The sequence below is a fragment of the Lepidochelys olivacea genome (assembly GCF_965140295.1).
Source record: "Lepidochelys olivacea isolate rLepOli2 genome assembly, chromosome: 4".
In the NCBI taxonomy this organism is placed as follows: Eukaryota; Metazoa; Chordata; order Testudines; family Cheloniidae; genus Lepidochelys; species Lepidochelys olivacea.
In genome coordinates this window covers 86705526-86732506 of record NC_140414.1, presented here as the reverse complement: position 1 = coordinate 86732506, position 26981 = coordinate 86705526, and the positions used below count along the sequence as shown (strand labels likewise).

Genomic DNA, 26981 nt, shown 5'->3' with positions numbered 1-26981 from the left:
CACACTTGTTGCTGAGTCATGCTATGAAGTATAAGTTTTCAGCTGGAAACAACCTGTCAGTTTTCAGGCTCAGTACATCTAAGCAGTGGGAGATAAAACACATCATGAAGTGAAAACCCCATACTACTATATTTGGACATATACATATTTACTTAAATTTACAGAAACCAGCCAAGGTGCTCATCTTGCACTCCAGATACCCCTAACGATTATTTAAGATCATAATCAATACAAACAGAGAGGAAAGTAGCAATCCCACAAAATATAACAATAACTAAACAAACCGAAAATAAAGAAGTACCCCAGCCTCTTAAAACATCACTTCTCAAGCAGCACACAATATAAAAAAAAAATTATCTCACAGTGCTGAACACAATTTGACCTAGTCTACATTTGTGGCTAAATTTTATCTTAATTGATTAGGTCCTGTCTGAACTAAATAAATTACCACTTTCAGTTTAGAGAGACAAGGTGGATGAGGTAATCTTTTATTGGATCAACTTCTGGTGGTGAGAGAGACAAGCTCTTCGCATAAGCATTTAACATGTTTCAAGGGACCATTCAATATGAAGTGGCCCATTATCACCTGTCCAGTCACAGGGAGAAAAGGAAGGGTGAGGGAAAGAGAGAGAGAGAGAGAGTGTGGGTGAGTTACAGATTGTTGTAATAAGCCATAAATCCAGTGTCTCTAGTCCATGCTTTTTCCTGTCTTGAATGGCCCCTTGAAATGTGTTAACTATTTATCCCAAGTTTCAGAGTAGCAGCCATGTTAGTCTGTATTCGCAAAAAGGAAAGGAGTACTTGTGGCAACTTAGAGACAAACAAATTTATTTGAGCATAAGCTTTCGTGAGCTACAGGTATAGCGAACAGTGAGAACAGTGGCTTCCAGGACTTTGTGAGGGGTAAGTGAAGGCCATGTCTCACAAGGAACCCTCGGGGAAGGAAGAAGGGGTAGTGACATTTTGCAAATCAGGGGTGGTTTGTATGGAGTAGGCTTAGTTTTTGAGTGTAAGCCAGCTGTAGGTAGCTTCTGTTTGCTACATACAGCTGACTTAAATCCGAATTTCACTGGAGCAAAAATAAATGGAGTGAAACTACATTTAAAGTGGATTACAGGAAACAAAGTATTACAGAGGCAATCAACGCACCAGCTAAAAGAAATTTGTGAGCTGCTATAAAGTTCTATGTGAAATATGAAGCAGACGTTACCCCTACATAAATTGATAAGGAATTCTTTTAGCACCGAAAACAGGTATGATGCGTGTGAAGAGTTTTCGGACGGTGGGTGTGAAATAGTTCACTGAATCAAGTCTCCTCTACAGCTCGAGACAGCAATTCAGCTTAAAAAACAACCAGCCAACCAACTGCTGAGCCTGGGGCTACCTGTACCTTCAAGAACCCCGCTGGCGGGAGGCGTTGCGGAGAGGTTCCAGCCTGCGAGCCCCTCACACCCTGTTTTGGCCACCACGACAGCCCGCTCGCTCAGCTTGGGGTCACTTTTAGAGCCTCTGCTCCTTCCCGGCCCAGTCTGGCCGCACGTCTCCCCCTTTCTTAGCCCCACCTCCTGCCCCTAGGCTCGGGTTTTGGCGGCCTTCCTGTCTCCTTCCTCTCCCTATCGCCCCCGCCGGATATGCTAGCCCCCTGCGCAAACGCTGCCCGTCCCTCTCCTCGTTCACAGCGCGGACACAGCCCTGCTGCCTTAGGGGGGCGCCCCCAGCCCGCCTGCGGGGGCCGCGCTGCTAGGCCCGCTCCCGGCGGGACAGCTCGGGAGGGGCCGGCGGGACATAGCGTTACCGAACGGGACCCACCCCGCCAGGAGCAGGCCGAGGGGACGGCGGTAACGCCGGCCTGTGTGTCCGGAGTTGCCCCTCCCTACCGGGCGCACACTCACCTGGGGGGGAGACAAACAGGCCCGCCCGCGCTCAGAGCCCGCCTGGCCGCGTTTGAACCGGCCACCGCCCTGCGCCCGCCCCCTCTCCCTCCCCCTGCAGGGCGGGACTGGGGCGGAGCGAGCAGCCGCGCGTTTGCAGTCTACTGTAGTCCGGGGCGGAGGGGCCATCGGGAGGCCGGCGGCACGGAGCGGCGCGGCGCGGCGCGGCGGAGGCAGGTCAGTGGCCGCGCTGGACCAGGGCCGGGGAGCAGCGGTGGAGGCTGGGGGTCCCCGCGCGCGGGGCGCTGTGCCAGAGCCTGGCTGCTCGCACGGTGGCGCCGCCCCCGCTGAGCCCGGGCAGCACCTAGCCCCGCCGCCTTCGGGTGAACAAAGAGCCCGGGCGGCTCCGGCTGCTCCGCTCCCAGGGCCGGGCTCTGAGCAGAGCCGCGGGGCTCGCTCCGAGCCCGGGGCGCCGCGGGACGCTCAGGAAAGGGGGCTTGGCTCGTTCTCGCTGCCTCGCCTCCCTTGCGGGGACGCAACAGACGATCCGGGGTTACTGCCCCAGGCACCTTCCTGCCTCGCCCTTCGCGAGCCGATGGGCTCTGCGAGCCTGGCACCCGCCGCTGAAATGCAGCCACTTCTGGGGTGCGAGGTGGCGTCTGTGCAGGGCGGCAGGATGAGGTTAACAGGGTTCGGAGGCTGCGCTTGGCAAGTCCCCGATGGCTCTTCCGGAATGATTGTGTGTTATCGACAGTTATTTCTGTATAAGGCGCTCTTATTGCAGCCCCAGCCCCTGAGAGCCTTTGTCCGGTTTAGCTTCATTCGTGTAGATTAGTTCTTTCGGAATAACAATTCCAGGAAATTTCCAAGTGTAGATAAGCCCCTACCCATAATGCCGTACAATGTCAAAATATGAAAGTAAAGTACTATTAAAAGTTAAAATATGGATGCAGTATGAATTCATGAATATGATTTTTTTCCCCTCTAATGCATTGCAAGATGCTTTACTTTTTCTCCTCCATGCACAGCTAGAATAGACTAACCACTTTCAGTTTTCTAGAGTTTGTTTCTGGCTCTCATGTTCTTACACAGTGCTGAGGGAGAATGCTGAAATCTAATTTAATTGACTTTAAGGTTCTGTTTGGAAATTGTAATAATTAATTAAAATCCAGGTCTAATCTTTCAGGTCTGTCACTGTCAGCATATAGTAATACTAAATTGGAGTGTATACTCCTGAGGGTATTCTGCGCCAAAAAAATTAAAATTCTGTGCTCAATATTTTAAAATTCTGCAAATTTTATTTGTCAAATAAATGTGGAGGCTCCTGCATGGCACTGGGGAGCACAGGCTGCACCCGACCTTGATACAGCACTAGGACGTGGGCTGCCCCAGAAACACCCCAGGGCCCTGCCCCTCTGTGTGGGTAGGCAGGCTCAGTAAGGCAACATCCAGGTGTGAATGGGGTTTAATGTGGGTGGATCCAGGTGTGGGTTGAGAGGGATATGGATGCACAGGGGCTTGTTGAGGGGTTCTGGGTGCAACGGTAATGGGACTCTGCAAGGGGGTCCAAGTGAAGGTGGTTGGGCTCAGTGGCAGGTTGTGTGTGTGTTGGGGGATAGAGTTCAGCACGGCTTTCTGGGTGTGGGGGGCTCAGTGGGAGGGTTCAGGTGCTAGGGGTGTGGAGCTCAGTGGGGTTGGGATCCAGGTGCAGCTGGTTCTGGCTCAGTGGGGTGGGGATCCGGGTGCAGGTGGCTCGTCGGGGTGGGCCAGGTACCTGGGGAGTGGGACTCATCGCAAGGGGAAGGTCTGAGTGCAGGGGAGTGGGTGAGGCTCAGCAGGAGGGTCTGAGTATGAGAAGGTCTGGATGCATGGGGGTTGGGCGTCTGGGGGAGCAGCTCCCTGTACAGGAATCCCTCCCCCTGCAGCTGAGGAGCAATGGGTGCAGGAAGTGTATGTGGGGGCTGGGGTTTGCAGAGCTTCCTGCAGCTGGGAGAGAAAACTGAGGGTGGATCTAACCAGGCCCTAGGTGCCTGCAGGGGAAGAGGAAGTCCCGTCCTGCCCAGCTGGGACTAGCAGCTGAGCCTGGTGCAGGGTAGGAGCCACCAGCTGGGTTTTACAAGTTCTGCCTCTTGCCCCCCAGTGATTTACCTCTCTGCCAGCTGCTCTGGGCACCCAAAACATACTGCTGGGGAAGGTTGCATGACCACTCTTGTGGCTTCCCTTTACTTCCCTTTCAGAAGGTCATTTTTCTGCAGGGAAGCAAAGCAATTCGCGGAGGACATAAATTCTGCGCATGTGCAGTGGCACAGAATTCCCCGAGGAGTAAGTGTATGACAGAAAATTAGCAGTGGCATTTACCCAGGTTGTCTACTAGAGAATCTTCAATGACTTCTGCTGGTCAGCTCCGGACATCAGTTTTAAATCTCACCTGAAAAATGGTACCTCCTCAACTCGTTTCTCCAGAGCACAGTGCTGGGGCATTGGAGGTGTATTGTCTAAGACCCATTCTACAATCAGATCCACACAGGCAGCCATGTGGATCCCTGTTGAAATCAGTCTGTGTAGATAGGTCTGCCCACATGTATCTGAGTGCAGGATTAGCACTTTAGAAGGAAAAGGGTTAGCGTCTGCTCTGTCACTGACACTTTGTGACTGATTGGTGAAATTATAACCTTACAGTATATAACTGGACCCAAGTGCCAATATTCCATTGGCTTCAGTAAGCCTCTGAACAGGCACAAGGATCCATCTACACAACACAAAACTCTACCTATCTATCACTACATATCACCATAAACTACCACCAATAGAGTCCAGTGGTTGGACGAGATCAGCTTATGGATGAAGAACATCTGATAAAAACTGAATCTGAGCAAAGAAGAGCGTATGCTGCTGGGCAAAGAAAGGAATTTTGAAAATTGTGCAACCATGGTGCCATCTCCTTTGATTGAAGATACACATCCACAATTGGTCAGTTCCATCTGTAGTTTAGGAGTGCTCCTGGATTCCTTGCTGATGCTAAATTCTCACATAGCAGTATCCATCAGTGACTTTTTACCATCTCTGGTTGGTTAGGAGACTGCCAACAATGAGTTAAATACAGCTATACAGGTCTTAGTCTCACAGTGTCTGAAGAGGTGACATTCTACCATAAAGTTAAAGCACTTCTGTGCAGGACATAGGACTTTGTGCAACAAACTCCCACTGGAGCTAAGGACCATCACAAACCTCACCACCTTCTTCTGCTCCAACTGCAAGGCACATTTCTTCAACTCTGACTTCACTAATATAAATGCATAGCAACGTGTGCCTTTAAAACAAACCAAAAGCCTAACAAAATAAAATACTACAGAGTACACATAATTCTCCCTCTGGGGAGAAGATGAAAGAGAGAATAAACCATACATTGCTTAATGCACTACTGGAGTGGGCTTAGAAACTACATTGAGTTCAGTATAAAAACCTGTACACAGGGAATTCTGGGACTTATGACACAATTTGTTCCTTAGAATTGTGTTGTAAGTTGAAACGTTGTAAACTGAAACCGCTTTTCCCATAGGAATCAATGGTTTGAAAGGGGATTGGTTCCTGAACCAAGGCTTGATACACTATTTTCACCACAGTAACCGAGTTTTTTGTATTAAATGAATTATAGATGACTAATGTGCAATATCAATGTATTTACTATATACTGTATTTTGTAAACAGCATTCAAATAAACACATACACCAGGGGTTGGCAACTTTTCAGAAGTGGTGTGCTGAGTCTTCATTTATTCACTCTAATTTAAGGTTTCGTGTGCCAGTAATTGTAATGTTTTTAGAAGGTCTCTTTCTATAAATCTTTAATATATAACTGAACTATTGTATGTAAAGTAAATAAGGTTTTTAAAATGTTTAAGAAGCTTCATTTAAAATTAAATTAAAATGCAGAACCCCCCCGGACCGGTGGCCAGGACCCGGGCAGTGTGAGTGCCACTGAAAATCAGCTCACGTGCTGCCTTTGGCACGCGTGCCATAGGATGCCTACCCCTGATATACACTCACATGTGCTGCTCAGAATGCCAGCAACACGGGCTCTGAAAGCCAGGGAGAATGGCACACATGCTGAGCCATTGTTCAAGCTTTGTGATTGGCTGAGCCCAGGGTCAGGAGCCAGTTAAAAACAATCGGCAACCCTACCCAGCAACAAGCTACCCTGCTACCTCAAAGCCAATCAGAAGCAACTCCTTCCAGCTCCATACCAGTATAACGCAACCAGGAAGTATTTCAAGCAGACTTTATGCAACTCAAGCGTAGTAAGGGAAAAACAAGCATCGTAGGGGCAAAATGGGCAGTCAATTGAAAAGCGTTGTGAGTGGCATCCGACATAAGTTGGGCATTGTAAATCCGAGGACTCTTTGTAGAATAGAAATAAGCCTTGATCTATCTTACTGTATAGAACTTACAGAGGAGATTCTATGGCAGGAGCGGTCAACGATTTTTTGTCAAGGTCTAAATTTCTTGGTCAAGGTATAGTCAAGATCCAGACCAGCGAAAATAACAACAATAATGATAATAAGTAAATAAAAATATTTTTGGGTCCATTCAAAAGTGTCTGGCAGTCTGGATTTGGCCCATAGTCTACCTGTTTACTACCCCTGCTCTATGAAGTAGTCTAACACCCAAATGTCCCCTACCTTAATATTGTAATCTGAATAAATAGTTTTAAAAAATTAACATTGAGTTACTGAGAAATTAATATAATGTAGCCACTGTGTTAAATGTTCTGTGCGCCCTAAACAGCAGCAAAAAATATATATGATATGGTGATGACATCAGTAAGATACTATATAGTTGATGTTTTTTAAACAGAATCAGATCTGTTCAAGCTAGGGGTCATATTGGTGTTGGGGGAAAGTTGGTGGTACTCTAAGCTTCATCCACAGCCCCATTGTAGCAGGGTGTTTCTGCTAAAATGGTCAGGAGTGAAATAGTTGGGCCATGTCTACACTGAGAATTTATCCTGTTTCCAGCAACTGATTGCCAGCCGCCAAAATAGCCGCACCAATGCAAACAAGGAAAGCTGTAATTTGCATTTGTGGAGTTTACCCCCATATGAATCGGGTGGGATGGAGTATTGGGTGTGTCTTTCCCCTTTTTCTGGACAGTAGGGAAAGGTACCATTATGGTAATCTAGTCTTAACTTTCTGCAGACATTGAATTTAACCCCAAAATCTCTGCTTTGAGCCTGAGAACTCATGGTTGAGCTAAAGCACATCTTTTAGAATGATATCCAGTCTAGATTTAAAGATGTTTTTAAGTGATAGCAAATCTGCCATTTCCCTAAATTAAGATGTTCCAGTGATTACCTATCTTCACTGTTAAAAATTGCACCTAATTTCCAGTTTGAATTTTTCTAGCTTCATCTTCCAGCCATTGAACATTGTTATGCCACTGTCTGCTAGGCTGAAGAGCCCTCCAGTATTGGATATCCTCTTCTTGTGTACATCATCAAGTTGCCCCTACCCACTCCCTAATAAGGATCTGAAACTATTTAGCTTAAGTCTCTCATCATAAAGCATGTTTTCCAGCCTCAAATCATTCTTTGTAGTTCTTCTCTGAACTCTCTCTAATGCTTCAACATTTATGTAGTATTGTGTCCACACTTCAAAAACAATGGTCTCACCATTTACCATGACCCCTAAGTTCTTTTCAGAATCACTGCTTTCTAGGACCTAGTCCTCTTTACTTTCTTTGTTCCTAGATATGTGACCTTGTATTGCCTATATTTTGTCTGAGCACATTTTCTGAGTATTAATTTACAAATAAAAGTTATCTTGGATTAGTTTTATTGGAAGAAATTTCCTGGCAGGCTGTTTTACTACTTCCATCTTAAATCTCTCTTCTTGTAGACTAGCCTGTTGTTTAGTAGCAAGTTGCTATTATTCCAAAAAACCTTTGTACTTCAAAGCATTCTGAAAATGGAGCCCCTGTGCAGCAAATACAAATATATCCACCTCATACTTCAGCTGCTCCTGGAAAATATATCTTCTGCAGAATTCTGCAAATTGTGTGTTTTCCTCTAAATTATTGGGTTCCGGATTTTTTTAGGGGACAGAGGAAGGAAATTTGAGAGGAAGAAAATTTGTTACTGTACTGATCATTTCAATAAGTTTAATATGCAGTACTGAAGAGAATAGCTGAATTTTGAAATTGAAATATTATATAATATGTATTGTTTTTATTGACCATATTGCATCATTTTGCTTTTTATTTAACTGACAGTCCAACGCAACTATTCACCGACTGTGTTCTTTGGATACCAATGGTCTGTGAAGCCTTTCCTTGATCATTCATACACTGAGATACTTTAAAAATTCTGCTTTAGGGGATTGGGAGGTCAGAAAAGATTCTTATTTCCAGGTGGGGAAATGCATTATTAATATTGACTGTCAAGGCCAGTGTCATTTATTGTTGTCTTTCCATCCATAGACAACTGGATTAGAATCTCATTAGAACTCTTCACACTGCTCCATAATTGTCTGGAAGTGGCTGTTGCAAAGCACTTTCTTTTTCACTTCTTGTCCCACAACAGTGGGCCAATACTCCTGTCTTTCAACATTATTTGAGTAGCTTTTTTTTTAGTAACCGTTTTACAGTATTTGTACATGTTGTAATGTTAATTTTTTCATTTTGAAGTTGTCCTTCATACTTATGGATGCTATGCTAGAAAATGGCTTGTATGACATTTTTCTGATCATGTGCTTAGTGGCTTGTGGTCTCTTTTTAGGTGAGCAGCTCACCTAGCCAGTAGTAACCACAAACCAAGGTTGCATAATGATTACGAAAAAGTGCAATATTTGGTATTAGTATAATTTCATATACAGAATTAAATCTGTAGTTTAAACATTTGTAATTTGAGGTTTTAAGAGACAAATATTCTGGTTTTGGTTTGGTTTGAGTTTTTTGCCCTCATATACTAGCTATTCATTTTAGAGAGCTGTGTTGATCATTCCAGTATTTCATGCATGCATTTATTCTATTTGTGCGTATAGTTGACTATTTCCATTATAATCATGTAAAGTGGGAAATTGTAAACTGCGGGGGGGAAATCGGAGTAATTATAAAAAGACATTGAGACATTTGTTTCAAGACACTTATTTTGGTCTGAGCACTGCTTCATAACATAGCTGGCATATATTGAACATGTGCTGTCTTTGTTCATTATGGTTTGCATATTTCAAGGGGTGTGGAGTAACCAAAGATCATTCAGTTATTTGCTTCCAAGTCAAAGAAACTTTAACATTATTTACACTCTGATTCTGTATCATTAATTTCCGTTAGTGAATGTTTCACAATTCAGACACATAGTACTAAAAAAAAATTTGATTATTGTATTGACTTAAAACATGAATGTCATACAATGAAGCATCGTCTGACTGAGTTTAATCTCAGTAGGTCCAGATGGAGTTAGGGGTTGCAGTTGCTCTAAGTCATTTGACTATGGTCAAGAAATTATTTTAGTAGTTGGTCATTGTCCCAACAAAAGGAATAACTTAGAACAGCTCTGCTCATTTAAAAAAAATTCTTATTTGAATAGTATATTGTACAGGGAGTCTGTTACTGCAGTAATTTGTTGTAGTTTGCTAGCAACTCTAATGTTGGATCCTGTTTCAACTGATTCTCTCTTTGCCCTAGAGAGAGAGAGCTCTAGAGAAAGTATCTTTCTTTACATCTTCTGTCTTTTTTGTAGCTTTTTATCCATTTGATAACTGAATTTTTTAAATAAAACAAATCAAATGATCCTAAATGGTAAATAAAATGTCCCAAAAGCTAAGGAAAAAGGATCAATATTCTGCTAGTAATCACATCAAGTTTTTTTAAAAGGTTCCTTTGCTGTTTAAAGTTCTTATCTGACTGCGTGCACATAGCTGATATTTTAAGACTCAGGAAAAAAAATTCAAAGAGCAGAACAATTATAATTAATTCTAAACATGTTTGCTCAAAGGTACTTTTTTGTCCCCCATAGCATGAGATCATCCTCCCTGGATAAATGTGCATTTTCCGTGACAGAAAATGACATCATTGCATTAGCTAACTAAGGTGAGGTAATTCTTAGTACTCCAAGTCAGCGAGAACGAGCATTGACCTCCCAAGAGCATTGCTATTACTTGGTGTTGGCATCAGTGCTATGGAATAGAGAAAAATTATTGCTGACAGCGTGTGTCTGAGTGCACAGCAACAAAACAGATGTCTGCTGATGGGTCTCTGTTTTGTTTTTAAATAAGTGTAGCTAACTTGCTTCATTAAGAGACTCAAAAATTCCATAAACATTAAAGGTGAACTACAAGTCTCATTTTGAAAATGATATAAATGAATCTGTAGTTGCTTAATGCTCAAATAGCAAAGGTAAATAGGTCATTCAGCACATAACTGATCTTAGCCTAACTTTCCTTCCTGGCACTTCAGCTTCCAAAAGGTGCAGGCCATCTCCACTCAGATGCCATAGAATGCATCAGTCTGGAAATTGCAGCTACCACTTGAACCATGTTGAGCCGTGGAATTGGCCAAACGGGGTGTAGTAAGTGGCATTTTTGTATTTTGTAACATGTTTTTTCAAAGTGTTTTTATATTGTATAAAATATTTTTATAAGCACTGAATCGTGTTATAATTCAAAAGTACCACTTACTAGAGGCCCTATTGACCAAGTCAAGTGGCTGTAGTAGTAACTGTGATGTCACAAAAACCATAATTTAGAGTCATCGGAGCAGACCAAACATATCTGACTTCAGTCACCACAAAGCTGTGGGGAGGAAGGAATTAATTTGTCATTATGTGCTGAAGGCCCCACTTATTCTTCCTATCTGGAGCAGTCATTGTTACTCTATTAATTATATTATATTAGTACGTACGCAGCGATCAGCTCTTCCTTACCACTTCCTTACTGCACTGTGGGATACATACCCATAGTGCATTGCTCACCCTGTCGATGATGGTGCTCCCTCTGTTGACAGATCGTGTCCACATTGGGTACAAGTGTGGACACCCTTTGGCAGTTTTTCTTTTGTCGACTTTCGGGTGTCAACATAAGTTTTGTCAACAAAACTTGGTAGTGTAGACAAGCCCTGAGAGAGTTTCTGATCCCTGCAAGCTTCCTAAGTCTGGAATTTACATCAGATGTAAACTCCAGACTTACAAAGCTTGCAGAGATCAGAAATACCTAATTCAGTAGGTGCCTAGATATTATAGTGATGAGCGCAATAGAAATGCCAATAACTAATACACCTCATTTTAAAATATGTCTGCAGTTTCATCTTTTAAGGACTCCTAATCTGTAGCCAAACTGAGACTTATGAAATGGAAAAATGTGCACAATGGTGAAAGATTTATATTCTTTTTTTGTTTCTTCTAGGGACCTTCCCTCATTCTACAAACAATTTCTTTCTGCCATTTTCTGTGTCTTTTCTACCCCTTTCTTGTTGTTGTGCATCTTTTTCTTCCTCTTTCCTTGAATCTACTCCTTTTTGTATATGCTCTTGTTCTTTCTGGAGGTTCTGCAATCCCCTAATTCCCCGCCCTCCACTCAAAAAAGGCACTGCATAAAGGTAAACCCTACTTTTGGCTGAGGAAGCTTCTGTAACCTTTTAATGCAGCCTTATCGGTTGGGCAGAGAGGTTGCTAAGGGCTTCTTCCTGGGGCTTAGTACATTGTTTACACAGTTACTCTGCCCATGTTGTCTTAACATAAAGAACTAAATATGGTTTTATGTGAACATGTGCTGCCACTAGACCACTTCCTCTCTATCTGTATCTGTCTCTTTCCATAATATTTCTTTTGTCCTACCACCATCTTCTTTTCTTTTTTTCCTCTATATTCTTCTCTTTGGGATTTTAAAAAAAAAAAGGACTGAAGCAATTTAACTGATTCTCCTTGCCCAATGCTACAGTATGTGTTCATAATGCTGAGCAGGCAAGTTTAGCAGCGCAGACACATTTCCTCCTACATTTGATTGTGCTGAAGGCAACTGCTGAAGTTTAGGGTAGGATTATGCCATATTTGGTCTCCTTGCAGGTTCATATCCAGGGAATCTAATCTTCTGCTGATTCCCAGGGTCCTAGCTTTCAGGTCTGTAAAAATAGTCTGGAAATGTTTAGTGGTCAAGGAGTTGTCTTAATTACATTGGAGCCCCAAGTGATATAGAAAATGTACCCAGAGTATACATGGGACATGAAGCCACTGAAAAATAACAAACCTGTCTTTGAAAAATAGAGGTGCATGAAATGGGGTTAACACTTTTGATGCATTAGTAATTGCATCCACAGAAGATGGACTTGCATGGTTCTGAGGATATTCACAGTATATTAAGACAACATAGTGGCTAGAGCAAGGGGGAAAATCAGTAAACAGGGTGGCTGTGAAAGGATCAAACCTACGTTGCCAGCTCCACACTTAACCAAAGCAGAGAATACTATTTTTCTTCATCTTGTCTGATCAGCAACAGTTGCAACTTGCTCTCTTTGGTTATTTAAAATTTTATGTAGATCCATTCTGTCATATACTTCAGAAGGTGGTGCAACAATCCTTGCAATGGACAAATACGGAATAATTAGCCCATCGAGGAAGTTTCTTTCAAACTATTGTCATTTCATAGCTGGCTTAGTCTGTGAAGCATGAGGGTTTATAGCTCTCACTTTTTGGTCGTTTCTAATGTGTAACGATAAATGTTCTTGCTCTCTGTATAAATGTCTAACCCTTTTTGGAATGTTGTTAAATCTTGGACTTGATAACTTGTGGCAATTGTTCCACAAGAACAATTGCATTGTGTGTTTTAAAAATATATCTATATATATTGAATTGGTTTTAAACTTGTTGCCTCTCAATTTCATTGTAAGTTCTTTTTCCTGTGTTATGATGGAAGATAAATAGGAACACCCAATATATGCTCTCTATACTATTTTGTTATTTAATCTTTGAAAAAATTATTTGTGTTACAGTAGCATCCATATGCTCACTAGGATGAGGCCCAGTTATGCTAAGTGCTGAACCCATATGAACCCATAGGAAAACATGGTCCTTCCCTCAAAGAGTTTACAATCTAATATCTGTCCTCCTATGGAGTCTCAAATCATTTTTATTGCCTGTCTTTGGACCTCTTCTATTTCTCTTGTGTCTTTTTTGAGATGAGGTCATCGGAACTGAACACTGTATTCAAGGAGCAGTAGTACCATGAATTTATATAACATCATTATAATATTTTCAGAATTATTTTTCTATCCATCTGTTTCTAGAGCCTAATATTTTAATTGCTTTTTTGAGTTGGTGTTTTCATTAAACCATCCACAATGAGTGGGCACAGTTAATAGTGGGTACAGTTTATATAGAATCCAGATTCCTTCCACCCAAGTTCCTTCTTTTGAATTTGTAAATTCTGAATTTTATCTATCATGGTACCCAATTGCCTAATTTTGTTAGGCCCCTCTGGAGTTCCTCAGAATAGCATAGCAACAGGAAACGGTTGTAGTTGTGAATAAAAGGAATTTATGTCTTACATTTCTATTTTCTTATGTTTTCAAGTTAATAAATAAGAACAGCAATGGCAGATATAAAAGATGGACTGCAATCAGGTCATGATGAGACAGATGCAAAATCTCTCTTTGGTCCCCAAGGGTGAGTGTGGTGGTTCTAGTTTTCTTTAATAAGTTTTATATTTAATGTCCTGAGATATAGCCCTCGAATGAAATTGTATGGTGAAACTGCAAATAACACAAACTGAATAAATATCACAAAGATTAGTTCATCAATATTGCAATGTTAGTAAACAACTCTCTTTTTTAAAAAATCAGATTCACACCCAATATAACTTAGTCTACTGCAAAACTGAATATATAATATAATTTATAATATGCAAGGAATTAAAGAAGAAAAAACATAGACTGCCCAGTCCGTATACCCCTAAGAACTGACCAATAGTTCCTTTTAGTGTTCCAGTTAACATTGGTTTGGATTTGGCAGCCTTACAAGCTTTTGAAAATCAGATTCTGCATATACAGAGTACAGTTAAAGTGCAATGGCACTAAGGTTGTAATATGTACAATGAAGGTGAGGCTACGTTAATTGAAACGTTTAGTGGAGGGAGACAATGAGTAAAGGAAGGGATTCTCAGCAAGCATAAAGTTCTGTGTGTGAAGCTGTATGGGCTTGGTGCTTTGACAACTTTATCCAGAAGGTGTATAACAGTTTCACCATTGAGAATGACTTTGCACAGGACTCACGTCAGTTTTTGTGAACACTTTTGTGTAGCTTGTAAAGAGTGCAGATACTCGATAAATGTTCCGCATTAGTCTTTGCTTCGGGCACTGGATTTCGTATGTTCACAGGGCATTAATATAAACTACTTTCATGGTCTTTATCTGGTATACATATGCTACACAGAACCGCAAGCTGCTACACATACGTACCTATTGTTATTGGGCTTAAAAAACCTGTTTGTTATATTATTTGGAGAATAGAATGTGATGTGATCATATAGACTCCAATCTTGCAATCGCTTACATATGTGCTAACTTCAAGCATGTGATTAGTGACATCACTGTGAGTACTGTATTTGTATGCGTAAAATTTAAGCAGGATCAGAGTAATGGTCTGTATTGTAATTAATGTACACATGGGAACAGAATTAAGGTTGCACATGAAGTTTAAACATTGTCATTTCCTAGATCTGTTTAACTTTCTGTTAATGTAGCTTTCTGATGGAATTGAATTTTAAGTTTAAACTTTTAGCACCAATTCTGCCCTCGGATACACACACAACTGTTGTCTATTGATGTAAGTAGGAGTTGTGTATATATTCCCTTTTGCAGGGGTACTGTCAACTTAGACACACTTCTGTCTAAATATTTTTACCTAAGAGTGTTACAAGTTGCATATTAGATTACTGCAAATGAGAGATTAAAAATTGATATTTTTTTTCATTTGTGTAACTCTATGTTTGACAGAACTGTATGCAGTCAGTTTCACAGTTTGGAGCCTGGCTATGTAAGACAATCGTGCTAGCTGTTTCATGCATATGACTCCAGCACCCATGTGGAGCCCCAGTGACTTAAAAATCAAGGGGTTGATTTGATCTCATAGAGGTACTTACAGTATTTAATGAGCAAGTAGTGAAAATTATCATCACTTTCACTAGTTGCAAAAGAACCTTACCAAAAAATACGGAGAAAAATTAGAAAAAGACTAAGCTTATAAATCAGTTTTGGAAGTTTCCTCTTGTTAAGAATGGTTGTTGGTTTTTGTAAACTCATCTGTTATATTATCTGGTTTCCATACAGAAAGAGCCTGCCTGTTAGCAAATCCATGGACTCTGGAATACAGCCAGATGAGAGTTACAAAATGGATTATCCAGAAATTGGGATATGTATAATAATAAATAATAAGAACTTCCTGCCAGCAACTGGTAACTGTTCATATTTCTATTTTGTTTTTAAAGCTCTTCTTAATTCAGAGAAATTGATAAAATGTAGTGTTCTTCAAACTTAAATAAGCAACCAGATGACTGATTTTTTAATGTAAAAATGTAATGGTTTAAATGTGTGTAAATTCTCATGGTAGATACTTCCAAATATCTGTTTGTAGGAGGGGGACTACAAGTGTAGGAAATTCTACTTATCAAGCTGATTTTAACAGCCAGTATCTTACCTTTGAAGTTTTAGAGGTATTAATGTGATTGCTTAGGCCCATAGGCTGTTGTTGGGGTTTGTTTGTTTGTTGCAAAAAGTTTCATTTTGGAATGAAAAATCTTTTTGCTTTATTTGTGATAAATGCATACAGTCAAATTCTGTTCAACTTACACTGGTGTAAATCTGGAGTATTTGCTTCAGTGGAGTTGGTCTAGACTTATCCTGGTGTAACTGAGCAGAATTTGGCTCCGACACCCCAAATCAGCTATACTGTGTCTTTTACATGAAATTTAAAGTGAATCTTCTTTTCAAATCCAAAGGAATGTCATTCCGATCTGGTACTGATGCAGATGCTGCACGCATCAGAGATACTTTTATGACTTTGGGATATAAAGTCAACCTTCACAATGATCGTACAGGGAAGCAAATGTTTGACATCTTGCAAAATGGTAAGTAATAATGGTCTGGGTCTGTATTATTAAAATGTATCTATAGTCTAAAATTATATACTTTAAAATTTTAGATAAAAGAATAAGTGGTCAGTACTTCTTATAAGTGGAAAATTGTGGATGCTAAAAGAAAAAAAACAGGTTCTTTGAGCTTGATCCTGCAAGCTGCTGAGCCCTCTGGGATGATCGAGCAAAGCACATGATTCACTTTAAGCATGTGAGTAGTTCATTGACGATGTACAGCTACTCACATGCTTCAGTGCTTTGTGGGATTAGCTTCATGTTCAACACCTTGCAGGACTGAGAGCTATGTGCAATTTTTGCTGCTGTCCTCAGAATCTGAACTCTTTAACCTGCAGGTAGGTGTTCAGAACCTAACTGAGATCATTTACATGTTACTTTTCTGTCACAATTCCTAGTTTGGAAAGAGAATGAAGGATTTAAAAAAAAAATCTGTTTTAGAATATAAAGTGTCTTTATATAGGGGTCTGCTTTACTGTCTATTTCTAAACTAGCCACGCAACTTAAATGCCACTGTTTTTAACTAAACTTTTTCTATTCAAGTTTCCTAATACCTCCTTCCTGTTGCAGTCATAGTGAAAGAAAGGCACATGTTTGAAATTTTTTATATATTCTTTTATTGCTGCGACAAGGCTGCTACCCTCATCTGCATTTACTTCTGTGCATATCACCTATCAGAGGTGATTGTGGCATCTTAGCAAGGTCTGCCCTTGTCCCTAACACATGAGTATTGCAAACGTATTTGCTCGGTCTCTGGGAGAACTGTAGCAGGAAAAACTAAGTCCAGACCTGAGAATACAGTCTCTCTCATTTTGTCATATTTTGATTACAGTACATGGCCCCCCAAACCATGCTAGAGAGAGAAAAATCTACATAATGGGGCAGTAAAAGTGAGATACCAGCTCCCCCACCTAATCGGAAAATCCTGGGGAGGAGAACAATAGAGTGAAGCTGGGAAGGTATACCAAGTGGGGTCCCACAGGGGTCGGTCCTGGGTCTGGTTCTGTTCAACATCTTCATCAATGATTTAGATAATGGCATAAAGAGTACACTTATAAAGTTTGCAGATGATACTAAGCTGGGAGGGGTTGCAAATGCTTCGGAGGAGAAGATTAAAATTCAAAATGATACGGACAAATTGGAGAAATGGTCTGAAGTAAATAGGATGACATTGTAAGGACAAATGCAAAGTTCTCTACTCAGGAAGGAACAATCAGTTGCACACATACAAGATGGGAAATGACTGCCTAGGAAGGAGTACTACGGAAAGGGATCTGGGGGTCATAGTGGATCACAAGCTAAATACGAGTCAAAAGTGTAACACTGTTGCAAAAAAACAAACATCATTTTGGGATGTATTAGCAGGAGTGTTGTAAGCAAGACACAAAAAGTAATTCTTCTACTCTACTCCATGCTGATAAGACCTCAACTGGAGTATTGTGTCCAGTTCTGGGTGCCGCATTTCAGGAAAGATGTGGACAAATTGGAGAAAGTCCAGAGGAGAGCAACAAAAACGATTAAAGGTCTAGAAAACATGACCTATGAGGAAAGATTGGAAAAAACTGGTTTGTTTAGTCTGGAGAAGAGAAGACTGGGGGAGAACCTAAGTTCAAGTACATAAAAGGGTGTTATAAGGAGGAGGGTGAAAAATTGTTCTTGTTAACCTCTAAAGATAGGGCAAGACGCAATGGGCTTAAATTGCAGCAAAGGAGGTTTAGGTTGGACTTTAGGAAAAACTTCCTAATTGTCAGGGTAGTTAAGCACTGGAACAGTTTGCCTAGGGAGGTTGTGGAATCTCTGTCGTTGGAGGCTTTTAAGGACAGGTTAGACAAACACATGTCAAGAATGGTCTGGTTATTATGTAGTCCTGCCTTGAGTGCAGGGAACTGGAGTAGGTGACTTATCAAGGTTCCTTTCAGTCCTATACTTCTATGATTCTATGAATAACTTCATAGAAGCAGAGTGAGATGAGGAATAGGCAAATGCAAGGTTAGAGGAAGGGTAGAACAGTTTATGAATAATTTTGGAAACCAGGAATGATGTTTTGAATTGGATTCAGAGGTAGAAAGCCTGTAACATGGTTCCTCTTTCTGAAGGAGAAGAATATTCTGGAGGGAACATTCTGGATCTCTTGATGTTACAGATTAGGATGATTAGAAAAAATATAAAAGGAATTAAGTGCAATAGATGGGACCCAGTGATCAAATAATTAACTAAAGGAGATGTGGAGTTGGATGTAATTAACACAGAAATATAGGTAGGGTTCTATAAGTAAAAGCTTAGATAGAAGTTAGGTCTTAAGTATGAGCTAGAATTGATGTGTTCTCAATGGTAAAAAGGGCCAAGAACTGAGCCTTAAAACACTCATATTAGTAAAAGATGGGAAAATATAAAGCCACAAACACAGATGAAATAGGAGTTGTTGAAACTAAGATATAGTGTTGGAGAATGCTGACTTGTTTAAGAATATAAATTTCAATAATATCAAATATCACTAAGATAAAATTGGATGAGAAGATAGGGATCTATAATAAAAGTTAAGTAGTAGATCATTAACCATTGCGGGAGATTGGTAATATGATAGATGCCCTCTTATTACATGGTTCCTGGTTCAAATATAGCCTACGTTGGTAGTGATCCAACATTACCATGTAGAAAGTTTGTTTTTTGTTTAGATCTAATTGAATATATTGTTTATATCACAAAAACCATCATCACCATAGCTGTCACCAATTTTCAACCTTGTTGACTCCTCTCAATGGAGGACTAAATGGACATAGAGATTCACCTAGCCTTTTATCCAGGTTATTATAGAGTTAGCACTAAAGACTTCGGCACTCCGTTCCACAAGTATGCAGCAGTGTAGAGGACGTGAAGGATACCATTAAAGGGGCAAACACCCACTCTCCTGAAGTTCTCCCAGCTGGTGCAGGTGGAGGCGACTGGGTTGGGATGCGTTGTTGTTTGTTTAGCTGCTTCTTGCCCCAGATATGACTGCTGCTCCGAACAATGCATGAGACTTAAAAGGGGCAGATCCTCAGAACCTGTCTTGGCTCCTGGGAGTGTAGGGAGCAGCCATGCAAGAGCCACTCCTAAAAATTAGATGCCCAAGGCAGCCAACTATGTAGTCTACTCCTAATGTTTGCCATGGGTGGTTTCTCATTGTCACAGGTGAGGTACAATGGCTGGCCTGTACATGTATGTGTAAGTGATTGTTGAACCCAATATTGCCAAATAAGGTCCTTGTTAACATCATAATAAACATACTTTTCTATTGCATGGGAAGTTTCAAACACCAATTATTTCTCTCATCTTTTTCTAGTTGCTAAAGATGATCACAGCAATCGAAGCAGTTTTGTTTGTGTGTTGTTAAGTCATGGTGAAGATGGATTAATCTATGGTACAGATGGTCCTCTTGAATTGAAAATATTAACAGGCCTGTTCAGAGGAGACAGATGTAAGAGTCTTGTGGGAAAGCCAAAACTTTTCTTCTTTCAGGTAAAGCACAGCTGAGCTGCTACGTACTTGAATAATGCAAGTTTTCCATTAGATGATGAGGCAAAGCTCAGACTTTTTTACTGCTTATATTGATTTCAAAAGGACTACTTGCAGAGTAAGATACTATTCTCCTTGAGTAAAGGTGGCACTGTCTGGCTTTATGTAAGTAGGCGGAAGTTGTAATAGGTCAAGTTATGAGTTCCATCGGGGCTATCCAGAAATCTTTGAAACATCAGTCAGAATTTCAATATATTCTTATATGAAAAACCAAAACTTGGAATGAATAAACCCATAATTTAGTCAAACTGATGCAATCAATGACATAAACTCCGATTGCCGTACTTGGCATTCAAACAGTACTAAAACATGTTAAGTATAGGAATCTCATTCTTTTTATAGTTCATTTAATTGTTTTTCACATCAGTGAGATGTCAAAGTTTGAATTAACAGTGGACACCTTGGGGATGTTTACTGCTGACCTTTACTGTTTCTTCAATTTGTTTCCCCTACCTTCTCTCCAGGCTTGTAGAGGGACAGAATTAGATTCTGGCGTTGAGACAGACAGTAGCTCAGAGGAAAATACCTGTCAGAAAATGCCTGTAGAAGCAGACTTCCTATATGCATATTCTACTGTTCCAGGTAAGAGAGGCTCATGTCAAAATTCTTCAGTGCTAAAATACATAGATGTTTGTTTGTATTAATGTTACACTTGATTTGAAGGTGGTTGAATACTTTTTTTTTTTATTCTTTCATAAAACGATTCCCATTGCCTTTCTTTTTTCACTTTCTTGTGCTTATGCACAAAGTGAGGTAGAGCTTGAAATGCCTACAATAAATTGAATGTTAGGGTATTTTTTCACTGTCAAACCCTCCAGACTCAAACATTCATTTGCGGTAGTACTGGGTGCCCAGTTAATCAGATCTATGCAAATAAATTATGGCAAGAAACAAAAAGTATATTACTATTTGGGATGACTTTGGGAGTACCTGACAATCAAATTTTCTTCTGATGTATAGATTCCACCCTCACTTGTAGTTCCTGCACAACCCAGAAATAGTGATTAATACAAACATAATGTGAGGAGGTAATCTAATTCTTCATATTGTCCATATGAGACATTATATTAGAACTCCTCTGATTCCATCCACAATTTCAATGGCAGGGAATAGATTAGTAGCTTTATTCCTGCATATAGGAGAAGGGCAAGGACAGTGATGCTGAGGTCTGAGCGACTGGGTCCTGAATCTGACTATATTGTCCTCTCTCCCTGTTGTATATGTGTCTTTTAATGGTGTAATTAAATAGAAACTGCTGCTGCACTTAGAACACTGTGTGGTGAAAGATGGATTGCCCAGTTTTGACTCTTCCTTTGCCTAGGGTTTGTCTAGATTAGTAAAGGAGGTCAGGATTAGGCAATCTGAACTAACTCTTTGTGTTGTGTTTTGGAGATGGAGTGGTCATGTCTATTGAAAGTATGTTTTGATTATTTAAGTAACAAGCTAGAGTCATTTATTTTAAAACCTTTATTTAATTATTTTAACTCTTGATTACTCTTGATTGATTGTTCCCAAGAAAATTACTCTTGTAAACTAACTATTTTTTCCTGATCGTTACTCGGTCACAGGACACTACACTGGACCAATTAAGTGTATTTCACTTAACAATTTATTCTTCTGTAGGCTATTACTCGTGGAGAAACTCATCAGAAGGCTCCTGGTTTATTCAGTCGCTATGTTTGATGCTGAAACAACATGCAAAGAAACTTGAGCTTATGCAGATACTAACACGTGTAAATCGCAAGGTGGCAGAATTTCGTTCGTATTCAAATCAACCAGGTTTTCATGGAAAGAAGCAGATTCCATGTATTGTGTCCATGCTCACCAAAGAACTGTACTTCACTCACTAAAGAACTTCACCTTGTAACTTTTATATTTTTCTCACTAAATAATTTCACAAATTTGTATTTGTAATGTATGCACAAACTGTGAGAAAACAAAACTAGCATTGAATACCACTTACAAATCTGAATTAGTGTTCACTACTCTATGTAGGGAATATAGATGAGACTTTAAGACTCTACTCAGAGCTAAACTTGTTTGTGTTGCTCTCTCAGAAACTCGGGTTCGGGTAACTAAATACGGACAAACTTGAAAGTAATTTCAGAGCGTTACTACTAATCTATATTAGCTACTTTTTGGAAAAATGGAAGGAAGAGGCAGGTTGAATCGCTTATTGGTTCTAGTATGACATTACGTTTCATTCTGGCTGGAGGAAGAGAGAGAAAAAATTAGTGTATTCTAAACAGTTTCTCTTTCCATTTTTGACATAATTAGGGAACAGATTCAGAATATGGCATATACCGGTGCCATTTTATTATTTTTGGTAATACTGTATTAGTGTCACTACAAATGAGTGGATTTTAAAAGTACTGCAGAGAAATGTGTAAACTGTAGAAGCAGGTTATTACATTATACAATGGTGTAGCTTATTCAGAGTTTAAAACAATTTTTTGTCCTACACTCTGGCTTCTATAACTTTCCATCAAATATGAAAAGTTATAAGAGACTTAGCTTGTCAGTGCTTACCACCCACTTAAAAATACAATTCGTACAATTGATTTTGGGAGCTGAGGAACTAAGGGACCTGTCTTGCAAAATGCTCTTTGCATTCCACCCTCAACTCTCTGGGATATGAGGGTTTTCGACATCTCTCACAGCCACTTTGGTCTTGATCCTGTAAGCAGCAAATGGAACTTCATTTCTGAATGGTAATTTTTCCTTTTTTGCCATATTTGCTAGGATTTTTTGTTTTGCCTTGCATATATATACACCACATTTCATCTGTCTCATAAAGTAGATTTGTAATGTTGGAGAAAAGACAGTGGTTTTTGTCTAGTATCAAATTAGATAATTAACTTTAAAGGTCATATTGACTAAAATATGACACAGTAAATTACTTCTTTTGATTTTGCATTTTATGACCAGAAACTACACTAATATCGGAGTACAGGCAATTTAAAAAAAACAAGTGAAGCAGGTGTTTTGTTATATAGTTAATCATAAAATAATAATTTTTTATCTTCATTGATTCAGACTGTGACAATCTACACCTTTTGATTAATGAAAAAGAAAACTCAGAATTGTAGTGGCTGCATCGAACACTTGCAGATAAGACTTTTAAAACTTTTTAAAAAATAAGTAGCATAACTGATGGTAGCAACTAGACCTTGTCATTTCAATAAGGAATCTTTGGATCTTTTTTACTTATTAAATTAAATATTGCCTAAGTTAAATACAGTGCTTTTCTGTCTTTATTCTACCATTCATTTTAAATATGCAGAAATCATCAAGTTCTAACTTTTAATTTGTTTAATTGCTTTTTCCCCCATTTGTGTTGTGGAGCATCTTCCTCCTCCCTGTCTTCACACCAGAAATTGAGAGGTAACTTTAAATACTATGCTTTGAAACCCAATTTTCAGGGCATCTGGCATTATCCATGCAAAGTTATAATCCTCCTGGGAAATATATTTGATTATTGGAACAACTGAGTTATTAGTGCAACTGATTTTCAGTCAGTTATTTTTCTGAAATTATATCCTCAGATGTGCATGTAACTTCCTTTAATTGAATTGGTGTTGTGCAGATATATTTAAGGGCAGAATTTGGCCCTATGTTTGTATGTGTTCTACACCTTTAAAATAATTTTCTAATCTTTGAGTTAGATATTGACCTTAGCCAAGTGCAAAATTCTCATTTGTTGCCAGTAGGATTTATGTGCATGGATTGAAAGCAGCAAATACTTCTTTTCTCATTCAACAAGGTACTTTTTCTTTGTTAATTCATAGTAGTGCTTCTAGTTTAATTTTGTTGTAAGGGAGTGGCTATCTTTAGTAAGGTAGTTGAACAAATATTAAAAGAAAAATCATTATAACTCCCCTCTCCCTCCCTCTCACTGAAGTCAGTGGCAAAATTCCCATGTCACACTTAGGGTATATCTATGCTGCAAGTGGGGGTATGATTGACAGCTCATTTACTCATACCCATGCTAACTTTAATCTAGCTAGCTCATTAAAAATACCTATGCATAGCAGCATAGGCTTCAGCACTGGTTTCACAAGCGAGTACGTATCCAGGGAAATCAGACTGGCTTATTCAGCCAGCACTGCCGTATCCTCATTAGTACAGCTAGTGCAGGTAAGTCTACATGAGCTGCAAATAACACTCCCCCCACTGCAGCTGCAGTGTAGATTAACCCTGAGGACAAAATAGAATCATAATGGTGAGTTTGAAAAGAATAAACCAGACCAACTTGGTTGTATGTTTTGATAAAATTTCAGAATTAGAGCAAGGGCTCACAGTACATATTATCCAGGAAGGATGCACTGCATCCGAGGGTGCTAAAGGAATTGGCGGATGTGATTGCAGAGCCATTGGCCGTTATCTTTGAAAACTCATGGCAATCAGGGGAAGTCCTGGAAAAAGGCTAATGTAGTGCACATCTTTAAAAAAGGGAAGGAGGAGGATCCGGGGAACTACAGGCCAGTCAGCCTCACCTCAGTCCCTGGAAAAATCATGGAGCAGGTCCTCAAGGAATCAATTCTGAAGCACTTAAAGGAAAGAAAGGTGATCAGGAACAGTCAGCATGGATTCACCAAGGGCAAGTCATGCCTGAATAACCTAATTGCCTTCTATGACGAGATAACTGGCTCTGTGGATGAGGGGAAAGCAGTTGGAGGTGTTATTCCTTGACTGTAGCAAAGCTTTTGATACGGTCTCCCACAGTATTCTTGCCAATAAGTTAAAGAAGTATGGGCTGGATGAATGGACTATAAGGTGGATAGAAAGCTGGCTAGATCATCGGGCTCAACAGATAGTGATCAATGGCTTCATATCTAGTTGGCAGCCAGTATCAAGCGGAGTGACCCAAGGGTCAGTCCTGGGGCCAGTTTTGTTCAATATCTTCATTAATGATCTGGAGGATGGCGTGGACTGCACCCTCAGCAAGTTTGCAGATGACACTAAACTGGGAGGCATGGTAGATACGCTGGAGGGTAGGGATAGGATACAGAGGGACCTAGACAAATTAGAAGATTGGGCCAAAAGAAATCTGATGAGGTTCAACAAGGACAAGTGCAGAGTCCTGCACTTAGAATGGAAGAATCCCATGCACTGCTACAGACTAGGGACCGAATGGGTAGGCAGCAGTTCTGCAGAAAAGGACCTAGCGGTTACAGTGGACAAGAAGCTGGATATAAGTCGATAGTGTGCCCTTGTGGCCAAGAAAGCTAATGGCATTTTGGGATGTATAAGTAGGGGCATTGCCAGCGGATCGAGGAACGTGATCATTTTCCTCTATTTGACATTGGTGAGGCCTCATCTGGAGTACTGTGTCCAGTTTTGGGCCCCACACTACAAGAAGGATGTGGAAAAATTGGAAAGAGTCCAGCGGAGGGCAACAGACATGATTAGGGGGCTGGAGCACATGACTTATGAGGAGAGGCTGAGGGAACTGGGATTGTTTAGTCTGCAGAAGAGAAGAATGAGGGGGGATTTGATAGCTGCTTTCAACTACTTGAAAGGGGGTTCCAAAGAGGATGGATCTAGACTGTTCTCAGTGGTAGCAGATGACAGAACAAGGAGTAATGGTCTCAAGTTGCAATGGGGGAGGTTTAGGTTGGATATTAGGAAAAACTTTTTCACTAGGAGGATGGTAAAGCACTGGAATGGGTTACCTAGGGAAGTGGTGGAATCTCCTTCCTTAGAGGTTTTTAAGATCAGGCTTGGCAAAGCCCTGGCTGGGATGATTTAGTTGGGGATCGGCCCTGCTTTGAGCAGGGGTTTGGACTAGATGTCCTCCTGAGGTCCCTTCCAACCCTGATAGTCTATGATCCTAAGGAGGGATCTGATGGCTTCTGGCTCACACTAATGCTTCCAAAATTCTTCCACATTTACCTACTGGCCCCTGGGCAAGATATATGTCCTAGTTTTTCATTTGTTAATTGAGTGTAAACTAGCTAATAATTATTTTGTAATAAAATGATGGTTGGCATACTTTCCTTTCGCATGGCATTAATAATTCATCTATCTAGGTAAAGGAGTAAGGCCTTCACTAATGGGATGGAATTATCTCAAGAACTCTTGAAAGCAATTGGATAGTGGAAAAATAAAGATCATGTGCCACACAGACATAAAAATCACAGAACAATGCTTTTACCTTGGAACAGTCTGTTCTTAGATGTATTTTGGAAGATTTACTGATTTCTGTTGAGATAGGGCTTACTGTTTTAATTGAGTCTGAGTGGGTAGCTCTGTTTTGGTTTTTTTTTTTAGTGTATGTGAGTAACTCACTTTAATACTAATAAGGATGAAGCACATGGAGCCCTCCAGAGAAATGGAGATTAGTGCCCTGATCTGTCTTACTCCTCAGAATTTAATATGGAATATTTGGTAAAGTTTGTGTCAATGAAAGTTTTAGGTAGGAAGGGCTAGTTTCACAAAGGGGATTTAGGGGTTGCAATGCCATCACTCCGTGGAATTCACAGCCCCCAAGTTAGGTGCCTAAGAAAGGGAGTCACAGAAGCCAACAAGCTGAGTGGGCGGCCACCTGAGCAGTGGGAGAGCTGGTTCAAGTCCCTGTTCCAAATCAGGTATGTGAGGACTCAAACTTGGGTATCCTACATAGTAGGCAGGTGCCCTAACCCCTGAGCTATTGGCTATAATAGGATGGGCAGCCAGCACCAAAAATTCTCAGCACCAGCTGTCCTATGTGATTTAGGCAGGCCCAGAACACGTAAACCAGATTGGGTCTCACCCATGAGACTAGTGGGTTTTGAGAATCCTGTAGGAACTAAGGCATGCGTTAGGCTGCTTGGCAGTATCTGCACTAAGGCAGTTTTGCACATGCCCACTGGTAGAAACTCAGGACCCTATTGAGGGTTAGGTGGCAGCTGAGCAGGGTTTTATGAATGCCGGTGGTGTCTAAATGTTGGAATTAGGTACCTACCTGCCTTCTTAGGTGCCTAAGTCCCTTTGTGATGTGATCTAATGCAAAGTAACTTGGAATGCTCCTTAGACTTCATGTAACTAGCAGGATAATGGTTCTGGTGTGTAAGTTCTTTCTCCGAGTATACCTTCCTCTCTTGGGGACAGAAACTCTGGCTCTGATCCTGCAATGGGCTCTTAGCTCCTATTCTGTGCCTGTGTTAGGAGCTGTTTCACATCTTGTATTGGGCCCTCTGTGAGATTCCCATCATGGTTTCCCTAGTGGAAAGGGACAGGGAGTTTAGATCCTGGGATCAGGTTCCCAGTTTGCTCAAGCAGTTAAATAACTAAATTACTTCTTACTCAAATAACTTCTTGTTACTGATGAGACAAGGTGTGTGTGGTAATGGGCTTGGCTGCACTTGAAAGTTAGAGTGCATTAAATCATCCCCGGGCACCCTAACTCCTGAGGTGTCCACACTGGCAACGGACTTAAAGCGCCT

At 40.6% G+C, this 26981-nt stretch overlaps 2 protein-coding genes across 5 annotated transcripts in view; one reads left to right on the top strand and one right to left on the bottom strand.

Annotated features, from left to right (window-relative positions):
- PRIMPOL (primase and DNA directed polymerase) overlaps nucleotides 1–1975 on the bottom strand; it is a 34652-nt gene extending 32677 nt beyond the window's left edge. For all 4 annotated transcript variants that reach the window (XM_084626130.1, XM_084626131.1, XM_084626132.1 and 1 more), the window contains exon 1: nucleotides 1893–1975. The gene's annotated coding sequence lies outside the window, so the exon portion shown is untranslated. The remainder of the gene's footprint in view (nucleotides 1–1892) is intronic.
- On the top strand, nucleotides 1969–22790 carry CASP3 (caspase 3). Its single transcript, XM_084626140.1, has 7 exons — nucleotides 1969–2108; nucleotides 13428–13520; nucleotides 15182–15306; nucleotides 15850–15978; nucleotides 19322–19497; nucleotides 20019–20136; nucleotides 21178–22790. The coding sequence occupies exons 2-7, from the start codon at nucleotides 13447–13449 to the stop codon at nucleotides 21402–21404; spliced, it is 849 nt and encodes a 282-aa protein (XP_084482266.1). The 5' UTR covers nucleotides 1969–2108; nucleotides 13428–13446; the 3' UTR covers nucleotides 21405–22790.
- Nucleotides 22791–26981: the final 4191 nt, after the last annotated feature.

Excerpts from the sequence above, each read along its gene's own strand:
- CASP3 (XM_084626140.1), top strand. The coding sequence starts at position 13,447 with ATGGCAGATATAAAAGATGGACTGCAATCAGGTCATGATGAGACAGAT. Across the intron at positions 13,521-15,181 it reads TCTCTCTTTGGTCCCCAAGG|AAAGAGCCTGCCTGTTAGCA; the intron begins GTGAGTGTGGTG and ends GTTTCCATACAG. Across the intron at positions 15,307-15,849 it reads GAACTTCCTGCCAGCAACTG|GAATGTCATTCCGATCTGGT; the intron begins GTAACTGTTCAT and ends TCAAATCCAAAG.